The 12,704-nt window shown below is 39.0% G+C and overlaps 1 protein-coding gene across 2 annotated transcripts; it reads right to left on the bottom strand.

Moving 5' to 3' along the window:
* Window positions 1-7,116: 7,116 nt before the first annotated feature.
* cdca7a (cell division cycle associated 7a) lies at window positions 7,117-11,925 on the bottom strand. 2 transcript variants are annotated; one of them, XM_044131513.1, is made up of 10 exons: window positions 11,781-11,925; window positions 11,109-11,249; window positions 10,905-11,027; window positions 10,626-10,826; window positions 9,841-9,921; window positions 9,575-9,766; window positions 9,364-9,492; window positions 9,127-9,276; window positions 8,914-9,050; window positions 7,117-8,172 (listed from the first exon to the last, which is right to left on the bottom strand). In XM_044131513.1, the coding sequence occupies exons 1-10, from the start codon at window positions 11,799-11,801 to the stop codon at window positions 8,136-8,138; spliced, it is 1,212 nt and encodes a 403-aa protein (XP_043987448.1). In that variant the 5' UTR covers window positions 11,802-11,925; the 3' UTR covers window positions 7,117-8,135. The 2 variants fall into 2 exon arrangements, with proteins under 2 accessions (XP_043987448.1, XP_043987449.1); XM_044131514.1 differs by having other exon boundaries at window positions 11,109-11,246; window positions 11,781-11,886.
* Between the last annotated feature and the right edge of the window lie 779 nt (window positions 11,926-12,704).

The following is a 12,704-nucleotide window of genomic DNA, read 5'->3' as shown; positions in this document are numbered from 1 at the left end:
AAACCACCCAGCAACTGTTGAGAAGGTCAGAATAACTTTCAAATGTTTGCTATTTAATCACATCAATTTTGTCCTATTTTAACCTGTTTGGATGAATTTATCAAGCCTCATATATGAAACAACCAAATTATTCTTGCCAAAAGATTCATTTTATTTCATAGACCTACTTTGAACAAATATATGCTTAATATATTAAAGCAAGTACCAAGGAAAGGTTTATCTCAGTTAAAATAAAATTAATAAGAATTCATTTTAAAAAGACTTAAGTTAATCTAGCCAATATATTTTAAACGTAACTGCTTTATCATGAAAGAAACTTGTATAATACTGTGTGTTAGACTATTTTTGCATATTCGGTGTACATTTAACCAGTCTTTTTTTGTTTTAATGAAGCTTTAATGGATAAGTATGCAGATTTAATTTGCTTTCAAATTGATGCAGCATGTTGTTCCTCATAGTTTTTAACCAAAAAACTATTTTTCCACATTCGTATATGTTTACCTTATGAATAAGCGTATGTATTCCCGTGTGACTGCAGCCTTGTCAATCATGACGGCCTTGTCAGTTTGCACAAATGTCAAGAGGAAATCTCAGCACTGTGTTAAAATCTGGGCTTTTAGAAGGTGTAGAACACATTTATGTGAGGAAGAAAATATAAGAAATACAGGCAACAAAAAAAACAGAAGGCATTTCTTGAAATCCAGTTCGCTGCATCTTTATTAAATCCGGGATCAAACAAGTTTCGCTCAAACTTTTCACAACAGTTCAGCATCACATTGTCGCTTCTCAACCAAAAGACTCTCATACACCTAAACTGTAGAAGGAAAAAAAAGGTGAAGAAGTGTGGAAATGGTCGGGTTGGGTGGAGGGGTGTGCTGCCACAGCAAACCAACACCATCCATTTATTTACCTCCAGACAGCCTCCCTCTGCTCTCCATGCGATCCAGCGGAGGCCGTCACTTCTGTGGAGTTAATGGCGATGCAGGGCATAGCAGCGTGCATAGGCGCTTTCATGACTGATTGATATTGTTAGGTTTAAGGCTATAATATTAAACAAATGGTCCATTCTAAAGGGAGGCCCGCCGGCGACTCTGAAATTCCTCGCTGTGAGACAAAAAGCGACTGTCGAAGCACCACTCAGGCACGAAAAGTAAGTGAAAATACTGCTGAAGGAAAACAGAACGGCTACCTTTTGAATAAAAGTATGTGATTGTGAACTGACTTTTATAACAGTTGCTGAATTAACTGCCCAATCTAACTTTCTCCATTTTTTGCATTGTTTAATTCTTTCTGAATCCATCCAGTAGAACCGACTGCACAAAATAAGGTTTGATCCGTGGCGTTTTTGCTCCTTATTTGTTTTTTGACAGCGTCACTCTGTGCGTCCAGCAGCTTGTGTCCGTTTGCCCGCTGCCTCGGCTTCATGACCTGCAATGAATCCTGTGTTGTAGGCTTTGAAGGAGAGAGTTAATGAAGTAAAAATTAATGAAGCAGATGAGTAGCACCATCTCAAGGCTGCTCTGAGCTCCTCCATGCCTCATTTATAATGCATGATCTCAATAAAATCAATCCAGTGTACCAGCTCTTCCACTTTAAGAAAAGATTTACAGATCAGAGCTCTGGTCTTATTCATACCCTAAAAGCAGATTGCACAAGCTTCAGGGCTCTGCACCCAGTGTTGCTGCTGGACAACATTTTTGCTCCAATATTTCGTTCAATCCCTGAATATTTAGCTCTGAACCCTGAAACTAAAGCAAGAAAAAAAAACTCTCTTGTGTATTTGTTAGCTGTAAAACATTATATGTCTGTTAAATACGTAGTAGTTCGAGCATTTATTTTACTTTTTCCTAAACACTAAAGACTTGTTGAAAGTTGAGAGACTAAAAAGATGAGCAGGTTACCTGTATTAGAGCTCCCCCTTCAGGTAATGAGGAGAACTCGTTATCTCAATATCAGCCTCTTAAGCATGCTTTGAATGAGAGAATAGGAGCATAATGTGGAAATATTTCTACATTTTCTTAATAACATCTTTTATTTGGAAAATGTTTATTCATACTTGACTGAATTTCTGTAAAATCTTGTTTGTTTCATTGTTTTAGTTTTAGTTGATCACTTGAAAGTGAAAACATGTCTAACCAAATTACTATTGAAAAAAATTACTTCTTTAAATTGTCTTATTATTATTATTATTATTATTATTATTATTATTATTATTATTATTATTATTATTATTATTATTATTATATTCTGAATTTATTCGTTATGTGTTCTGAATGTGTTTCCTCTGTTTGTCCTTCCAGATTTCCTGCCATCCTGGGATTCATCTGAAATATTGCGATCAGCAGTATTCCCAAGCAGGTTATGGTTATAATAGCCGCAATTAAAGTTTAACATATCTCCAGATGTGTGACTCCCCTACAGAATAAGCAGCTGATGTTGTTTCAGACAAACCCACAGAGGCTTTTGGACGTGCACGCGAGGAACTAAATTGCCAAGTTCAGCTGCCTGATGTGCCGAGCCCTCCACCTCTCGCGAACAATTCTGTATTTATAATGTCATCTTATCACGCTCCCCTTGAAGGCAGCAGCAAGTGCACTTATGCCTTTCTTTGTTAGGGTGAGTTGGCAATTTCCTGCGAGATGGAGCAACTGCAGGCAGCCCTTTTCTTTGATAATGTCCCTGACACCTGGACCAAACTGCTGTTTCCATCACTTTCCAGGCTGTTCCAGCCAGGAAAGGAACATGTCATAAGCCTCCTGCCACCCAGAGTCACTCACTATGCATTTAGCAGCACTTTTCTCACTGTACTTCACAGGAAGTAGAGGTCAGAACCAGTGGGGGAGACTTTATGTGGAAAGTCTTCATGATGAGCCGCATCAAAAATAGAAACAGCCGGTCTTTTCCCCTCCGAAATGTTTGCGCCTATTGGATTTGTCCAAGCATTATTGTGCGTTCAGGATAATAGAGTAGCTTTAATATAGTCCACATTATTGTACCATGTAAAGCTGGTTATTAAGCAGCAAGCCTGAACGAGTGTTTATTACAGAGGCCTGACAGATTGATTCTAAATTATAATTAATCAGTTGATTTTGACCCACAGATTGTGATTGTGCCCTGTGAGTTTCATTTATTCAGCTTTTCTTCTGGCACCGCTACAATCACCGTAGACCTGCAGGACTCTCAAGCAAATTAACAGTGTTCATGCTACCCTGCAGCCATAATGAAAATATCAGTCAATCAAAACCCATATTATGCTGTGAAATCCTACCACATATCTCCAGACCTGCATGCAAATAAATCTGCAGCCTGCTTTAGCTCCATGGTCTGCAGAATATCAGTAAAACAATGTTTTAAAAGCCTCTGTTGAGGGAATATGCATGTCTAGGTACAATATGGTGCCATATTTAGATGTGACATGTCCAGGTGTTGGTTCAAGCTGGAACGTGAGGTCCCATCTGCAGGTCTGGTTGTGAACACCTGTGAACTGGACAGCCTCAGCCAGGATCTCCGCATCGCTGCTCGCCGCGCCGTGCTACTCAGGGCACTTCAACCCCCAGATCCTCCTCACAGGTACCCCGCAGCCCACCACCGCGCGCTACTCATTTACTGCTACACTGGTTTTCATAATTAGCGCCGCAAGGCCTCATTAAATCTGCTCTAATGAATAAATATTGTATTTCATAGCCTGATTACCAGATCAGCTCAATGCTCGAGCGTTGTAAACAATTACTTCCCTAAATATTCATCACCCCAAAGTGGATGATCATTGATATTTAATACAGGACCAGTATTCTCAAGTGCATCTTTATTATACTAATAATAGTTTTTGAAATACCCCTTTTGGAAGGAAATGCATAAGAAAAAGAGGTGACATTATCATTTGACATATATACATATATATTGTCTAAAAATATGCATATTTAAGATTCAACTGATTGATAATTACTAAATCATCTAATATTTAACTAGAAATGACAGAAAACTCTACATTTATGAAGTGATTGTAATTTTACAAGCATTCAGAACCAAAGGGAATATTTGCATTTTTCTGATAGGCTATTATGATTGCTAATGAAAAATTTTAATTTGCTATTCTTCCTGCTTGGAAGATTATTGAATTTTAGTCAAATACATTCTTAGAGTAAGATAAAGACAGCGATGTAACACAGAACTAAACCTATTAGACGACCTCCCTCCAACCCCCCCTAATAAATCACTATTTAAAAATTCATATTGGCACAAGTATTAGGGAGCCTTCAATGTGCATCTGCATGTTTTCCACTGTCTCCATTTACAAATAGCTGAATCTAATCCAATGTATTTATTTATTTAGCCTTTTATTTCATTGTTTTAAAGTTGCATAAAAACAGATGCACCCTTTACCGCAGATGCTGCACAATAAATGGCCAAGCTAAAGTAACATAAAAGAATCATGGACAAAAGACTAAGTAAAAAATTTATACTATGCAAAAACAATAAATAAAAAATCTAGAGTGACTATAAGAGATTCATAAAGAAAACAATATGACCATGTGTAACAATGAATACTTGAGAAAAGGCAACAAGGAAACTATCACAAAGTGGTGCACGTTATGTGAAAAGATAACAGAGAATGGATCGCTGTATGCAGGTAAACATGCTGGGTCAATAGAGTTACGCTCGCATTTGGAGTGGCGTCTGCATATGTGAACTTGGTAATAATACTATGTATTGTGCAGCTCTGCTGAAGGTTTATCGCATCTATTCTCAGCTTTAGTTCTGCTGTCTTCATTTCTGCTAAACAAATGGCAGCATCTGTTGAGCAGGAAAACCTGAGGGCTGTGATGATGATGATGATGATGATGATGATTATGATGATGATGATGATGATGATGATGATGATGATGATGATGATGATGATGATGATGATGATGATGATGATGATGATGATGATGATGATAATAATAATAATGAAAGTCACTGCTCAAGAAAACCATGAGCAGAAAGCATTACAAGAATCCATATTCTGTCATCAGTGACTTTAAACTGATGGATACTCACAGAACAACTAAGGATTTAATTATTTAAATGTTAGTAAAAGTATAAACCTTCCTAGTAAGTTCTTCTCAGTTTTTATTGGCTGTTGTAACCATCCATTTTCTGTACCTACTAAGTCCCTTTCAGGGTCACAGGGCAGAATTAGAGCTGGACTTTGGATCAGAGGTGGCTGGTCCATCACAGAACCAACAGACACACCTGAGGAAATTAGAGTTACTGGTTAACTTAACACCAGTTTCCTTAAACACTGAGGAAGCTGGAGCTCCTGCAAAATTCAATCACTGTGAACACCCAAGAAGAATGAACATGAAAAGCTTCTAATGAAACCGATGAAATGCTGTACTACTGTTTTTTCAAAAAGCTGAATCTTCATAGAAATGTTACAGATAGCTGTGAGATATTTGTGTAATGAAACGTGAAGCCCTAATTTTACTGCAGTGCTGCTAAATCTGCAATGTAAATGAGTCAATCTTTGATCACACAAGTATTCATCTTCTGACATGTTTCCAGTTTGTCAGATAGCTACATTATTTACTTGTCCTCAAGCATCACATCTGGTTTTTGTGTCAAAAAAGATTTCTTGATAAACTTCAAAGATACAAATTTTCAAAATATACTCCAATATGAGTCTGTTACATTGTTATGGAGGAATTGTACCCCATTCCTCTGTACAGGACTAAATCAGTTCATTGAGATTTGAGGGCATTTCTTCTATGCACAACTTTCCTAACACCCCACCACAGTAATTCGATCAGGAATAGGCCTGGACTTTGACTGGGCCATTGGAATATGCAAGGGACTGCACAAACCAGCCAGGAAAACAAGACAACATTCCAAAAATATATTCGTAATCTATGTACTGATCTCACAGGGAAGCTTAAATACAGGCTGATCAGACCATTGTTGACACAACAGGAAACATACCAACTGAAAACTAACCTACAAAAAAAATACCAACACAGGTCAGAATAACACTAATAAGTAAAAAAAAAAAGAAAAAGAAAAATTAATTCATTGGGTCAGGATTATCAGGTCAAAGTAGAAGATAAACTGAACAAATAATAAGCTGTTCATCCTCCCATCCCTTACAGACAGATGGTGGTATGACCCACTTCAGTGATTCTGCTATTTAAGGAAAACAGCTGTGACTCTAGATTGAATCCTCATTGACTCTTTGTGTCCTCTTATGAATATTTTTTCTCACTGTAAAGTCACAGGCTTCAAACTGTTTGAAAATGACCTTACTGCCCTACACAGATTGATGGAGAACACTAGTTGCAACTCCAAAGTCATTGCTGATGTGTTTCCATTAGGGCTGTTGTAAAATAATATTTCTCTCTCCCCGAAACGCTATCCACGCCATGCTGCTAGCACGAAGCGACAGCGCTGCCCACCACAAATAAAGACCCGGGAGGAACACGGCTAAGTAATACAACATAATTTAATGAAGCTTCGAGGTACATACATTTTCCCCGAGGAATTTTAATAATCGAGGTATTTGAATCATTCAGCCCTAGTTTCCATTCTTGCTCACACAGACCTGGCTGCTATCTTTCTGCGTACTCAGTTTTTCACTTTCACAGCTTGTAGACTCTGGCTCTCTCAATTGAAGTTTTTGGGTCCTTTTTCTGCCTCTGTGCATGCTTAAAGTCTCACAAAAATAATTCTAGTACCTAATACAGATCAGATCATTTTTAATATGAATAAAGTAACTGAATGGGAGGTGAGCATTTTTTCCCTTACCATTTTAGTTAAAGCCCAAATATGTGGCTTTTCATTTGTTTTTAAACTCACTGAATACGGATTTCAGTGAGTATTCAGAGCTGAGTTGATGTGAATGGTGATTATCTGAACCACTCAGGCTTGTGCATGTGACAGCCAACCTCACTGCTGGAGTGTTTGTAGGACATCGGTCCTGTTAAAATTTACTGTGAAGGAATGAAGGTTTCACCAGCCGTCCCTCAGTAACATTACAAATAAGCCTCATGGTTTCATGTCTTCAGTCACTGGATTTTCTTCGTCTTTCAATAACAGTAATTACAGCTGCCACTGTTACAGAGAAGACCACTGACATGATTCTGCACCGATTAACGCTTTATTGAACATGTACATAAAACACAATGAACCCGAATCACATTTCCTTTGTTTGGCACATAGAACCAGCAGTATAACAACCTCCACCTGCAATTACAGTAAAAGATAAAAAAAAAAATCTAACCGATCACATTTTTGCAACAGCATCGCACGATTTAAGTATCCTCAACCATAGGTCAAACCAAGAACATTTCAACAATGAACAGCACCAAAGGTTAATTTTATGTCATTTCATTTAGCGGGTCAGAGCTGTGAGCAGAAAACGCAGGCTATAACTCTGCTGCCACTTCAGTGGCACCTTCAGCCATTTCTGCTCAACAATTGAACGGCAGAAAATGAGCCACGGAGGCTGGTGCAGAGCGAGAACGTGCTTTAACAGGGGAAAGTGATTTACAGGTATGAGATTCCCATTAGAGTGTGCTAATTGTTTCCACACCATTAGTGACGGTTATCTAATGAAGGATATTTAACCAGGCGCTGCAGTTTATCACAGCTCCTCATGGTTTAGAGGAGGAAGGCAGTGGACCTCGCTCTGTATGCCCTTTTTTCAACCTACAGCAGGAGGATCACTGGGCCATTTCTAGAACACAACAGGCAGGAAGGCTTTCTTTGATTTCAGCAAGCAAATATAAGCAGAACTTGTAAAAACACAAGCATTAATGTGAAGCGAAGGAAAGAGCTAATTTGATTTAACAGCATTTTAAAAAAAAAATACATTTAAAACAATGTACAGTATAAATGGATCAGTCCAAAGGCAATGCTAACATCACAAGACTATTTCATTTGATCACAGGGAAGACTGCCGATGGTGTACTGGGCAATTTTTTGCTCAGTTATAGCTTACAGTCTTAGTCTAGGGTTTAAGATCTTTAACCTTATAAGTTTGAGAACAACTTTTGATCAAAAACCTGAACAAAAATAATTAGCATTGAGAGATTCAAAGCTTCACACTCTGAGTCATAAAAACTGGTCGGGAAGAGCGTCAGTCTTCTCTCGTCCGCTTTTCACTTGCTGTTTTCTTCCTCCAGCTCCTTTTTCAAGCTGCAGAAGATATAAATAATAGATGAACTCAAGCTTTTGATATACATAAAAAAATACTACAGACCTTAACATCAGACTAGAGGACTTTCAGTTCAAATGTCTAGTCAGTCTTTCAAAGTAAGTGTAATATACCTAATGTAGGTGCTACCGGGTTGCCTTGGCAACTCTCTTTGATTTAGAAGCTGTCACTGAGAAAGAAAACTCAAAGCTAACAATTTTTGGGAGATTTGTAGAAATTATGTAAGAGATTTCCAGAAGCATTTAAAAGAAAACTATTGTCTATTCATTCAGGCTACAAAAAAGCAAGAGAGAGCAAAACTTTCAACAAACAGGAAGGTTGAATGTATTTGCAGTAAAATTGATCGTCTTTATACACTTGAACTTTCAACCCATCTATCAGAGAAGATAATGAATCTGTATGTTTTTAGTAGTGAAATTGACTTGAAAGTGACAGTAAAAGTATTCAAAATTCCTCTGTCTCATTTACTGGAAATTGGTCCTGACTAGCCAGATTAGATTAGCTGCATTGACAGTAAATATCAATGCACACAATGGATCGATATTAGATTTTAAAGAGGCAAAATGTTGAAAATGGGACGTCTGTAATCCTTTTGTGTTTTAACAAAGTGAAAAGTTGTTTCACAACAATGGTTCTCCAGTTATCAAAGCTTAAAAAACCCCAAACGGATGGAAAATTGACAATAAACCCTTTATTGGGGCATCTCCTAAAGGCATCCTCACCTTTTCAGGTAGGCGTGCACATTATCAAAGCCGTGGTATTTAGCAAGATAGACCAACACTCCAGTGGCACAGCGGCCTTCTCTGGCCCGACAGAAGCTGCAGTTACAGATCCCTCTGCACGGCGGGCACCACCACTCCTAACGAGCACACGATTTATTAGTCAACACAGGCATTACGAACGGTCATCACAGTGCTAAATGACGTGGTACTTACTGGATTCAGGAGAGCATCTCGAACCTCCTCTCCGTATCGGTTACGGAGGCACGGGCCGCAGAACTGACCTCTCACCCCAAAACACTCGGGATTGCGGCAGTTGGTTTTGGTATCGGTCGTCTTCTGGCGGCACTGGTGGCAGGTGGAGCCCTGAAAACAGAATAAATTGGTCATATTTCAGTCACACAGCTGCACCAGCGCTGACTTTGATCAGAGGTTCAATGACGCAGGACTCACAGTGGAGCTGTTGTAGACTTTCTCTCGGACGTTGTTGCAGATTCTCTGCAGCTCCAACTCGGTAATTTCCTCCACAGGCCGCACTACATGAGGGAGGGTCCGCTGCTTGTTACAGCAAAAGCGACGCGGCTGCGCGGGAAAACATTGTCATTGCCAGACTACTAAAACAAAGAAGACGGGGTGATTCAGTGGTGTTTATGATTAGACTTACAGGTTCGTCATCTTCCTCGTAGTTGGGGTTTTTGCGAACTAGGCTGAACTTGTCCTCTGTGTCTTCTTCAGGAGGCGGGCTGGGAGGTCCGTCCACTTGCGAGCGGGACCGCGTACGGGGAGGGAGCAGCCGCTCTGGGGCTCGCCGTACACCCCATGGTTTTCTAGGTGACCTCTGAGGCGCCTGTCTCAGCTGAAAGTAGAAAATGTTAGTCCACGCCGACGAGTACTTTTGTAACTCAGCAAATTTATTATAAGTCATATTACTGTGGTCAAAGCTGACTTTGCCATCTGTTTTCTTGGAAGGAGTCCAGGCACTTTGTTCAGTTCTGCTAAGAGCTTTGCAAGCTGAAAATAATAAATAAAGCATAATTAACATGTATCAAGAAAATCTTTTAGGGTCCTTTTGGAGAACTAACGAGAGATGGAGAGGTGATCAGAATCTGCCAATTTACAACTTTATTAGTCCCGACTGGTGGTCTGACCAAGAAACAAACCACAACTTTCTAAGATCAGATTAGAGTAAGAGCAACACTCTTCAGTATCAAAGTTGTGATTGAGCAAGTGTAACTCATTGTTAGCCACTTCCAGCATTAATAAGGCTTGAAAAATGAAATCTATATGACGAGTTGAGAGATGTCTGCGGTTCATTCAGGCTGCAGAAGAGAGAGCAAGACTTTCAGCAGATAACAGGAAGGCTAACTGTAATAATGTCCAGGCCTTCTGAGTATGTAAAATGCTGGATTTGAAAATGTTGGCAGCCTTTTGGAGATCTCAGATTGAATTAATTATCAATATTCTTTAGGGAATACATGTGGAGATCATTATTACTTTCTATTCCTTTAGCAAAACCTTGTGAGAGTTATTCCTCTCTCACACCTGGTGTGTTATTTACTCTATTGCAAATACACTTAATTTTAGTTCCTTAACAGAAATCTTAATTTGTCAAAATTGGAATTGGCAGGTCAGGGCTTTACGAAAACCGGTAGAAATTCTGATCAGTGCATGTCCGGCTACAATAATTACTGTGACCTAAAAGACGCAGATCATACCATTTCTTTGTTCTCCTTAATATTCAGAGCCCTTTTAGCCATGAAGTTCTCCTCTTCCTCGGAGTCAGAGTCCTGCACTTTGGGCTGTGGCAGCGGTTCAGATGCAGGTCTCTTCTTGCCCGTCTTCTTGGTGGGGAACGCCATGGCGACTTTCAGGACATTTGACCTGCGGCCAAGTTTTGGAGCCTCACGGCCGACTTTCTAAGGGAAAAAAATATTTATAGCCAACAGAAACCTAAGAGTTTTAGTGAACAGTTTTAAAACTCCTGGATTACTTACCATTGCTTTAATCTGCTTGCTGATTACGTTCTCCTCAAACCCGCTGCATGTGTCCTCCTCTGACGTTGCCTCGAACACCTTTGGTTTCTGCGCGGTTCTCCTCGTCTGTTTCAAGTTCCTCCTCTAAAGTCAGAGAAAAGCATAAGCTGCAACGATCGCAACCACTTGGCGAGTTTGCAGCGAGATGTTAAAGACTGCATTTACCGTATTCGCAAAACCTCCATCAGAACCGAAGCTGTCGCAGCTGTCATCAGAAGAAGAGGACGAGGTCTCCATGGGGACCAGCGGGACACTACGGAAGCTCCTCAGGCTCATCCTGGTTGATGGAGCCTGGGCAGCCAGCTTCTTTAAGAAACAACATGAAAAAACCATGCAGTTAGATGGGCTTCTGTATTTAACTCAGTAACTCCTCAATATGGGTGAGAGACTGTAAAACAAAAACTTAACATGCAAGTATTGTTCGACACTTATAGCTTAATTAAATATCTTCACAATTATAATTGAGATGCATTACAACCATCTTTGGATCATGTTGTAAATGCAACGATGCAGTGTGTAACTAGTAAAATCGTGAGCAAATATAGCAGAATATAAAATGGGTCTTTTCAAGTTTGTGGGACACACCCTTGAGCACAGAGTTCAAACTAAACCAGATGATCACCAAAATTAAATATACATTTAAAACTACATTCTTAGTTATAATTAATGCAAAATGTCAATGCAGAAATAGTTTTAATACTTTAAAAAAGTTAGTCTAAAGATGGCGGAACGTTAATGTCATATCTAATTCTGCTGCTAATTTCTGTTTTTTTGTTTTGTTTTGTTGCAAGTATATGAAAGTAATAAAGATGATTAAAAATGAAAACGCAATATTACCTTGGAGCGAGTCAGAGGCATTTTTCTTTCTCTTCGAAGCGGTTTAACTGTGTGATAAAACAGCTCAGCGTGCAGCAGCTCTACAGGGAACAATGCAGGACCTGCAGCTGCTTGCAGTCAGCCTCCGTTCATTTCCCGCGCCACCGGAAGGTCCCGGAAGCTGCATATAAACATTCTGCGGGCCTCTAACGGCATTAATAAACAGATTAGTTAAAATGTAACGTTGGTCATAGCTTAGGCTTAATTTTGTATTCTTTACTTGAGTCCAGCGTGTATTTGAATTTTGATACATTTCTGATTAATACATTAATGCGAGATTTGTTATGCACCTTCCATGTTCTTGCCAGTGGCGCGAACATGCCATTGCTTAATTTGCATACTAGGCGCGTAAAATGTTGTAGATCACTTAAATATCTACATTACAAAATTAAAATGTAGAGAAGATAAATGTGTATTACATGTTTTCTGAAATCAACTGGAAAGAAACATGATCTAACCACTAGTGAGGGTGAAAGTAGCTTTTCTGTAAGCGGTTTAGCTGTGCATGATTTCAGGTATTGTTGAGAAAATATTTTACAGCTTAGAGCACATTGTTTACGTATTATGGAAAGTGATCATAAATGGTTAAAAAAAAACCTGAAATCTCATCTAATATCAAAGCACACAGAATGTTCTTGTCTGAACACTTTATTTTACACTCTTTTTCCGAATTACAGTGGTTCTGTTTCCCTTTTGGATGACTACATATACCTTTATATTCAATAAATTATATTTTCCAGTGGTGCTTGTTTGTCACCTCTTAAAATTTAAAATGTTTAAGCAAGGGTTAAACCTTTTGTTTATTCCACATTTCTAAATTAATAGTTTTTTCTATTGGTCTGGTGTGATATGCTAACCTTCAATGTCAGCTGATTTTAGACAGCT

The sequence above is a fragment of the Gambusia affinis genome, linkage group LG11 (assembly GCF_019740435.1).
Source record: "Gambusia affinis linkage group LG11, SWU_Gaff_1.0, whole genome shotgun sequence".
NCBI lineage: Eukaryota > Metazoa > Chordata > Actinopteri > Cyprinodontiformes > Poeciliidae > Gambusia > Gambusia affinis.
This window is presented reverse-complemented; position numbering and strand designations above follow the sequence as displayed.

Coding starts and splice junctions, on each gene's coding strand:
- cdca7a (XM_044131513.1), bottom strand. CDS start 11,801: ATGCCTCTGACTCGCTCCAAG. Junction 11,250..11,780: donor TGCCTCTGACTCGCTCCAAG/GTAATATTGCGT, acceptor TGTTTCTTAAAG/AAGCTGGCTGCCCAGGCTCC. Junction 9,493..9,574: donor ACGAGGAAGATGACGAACCT/GTAAGTCTAATC, acceptor TTTCCCGCGCAG/CCGCGTCGCTTTTGCTGTAA.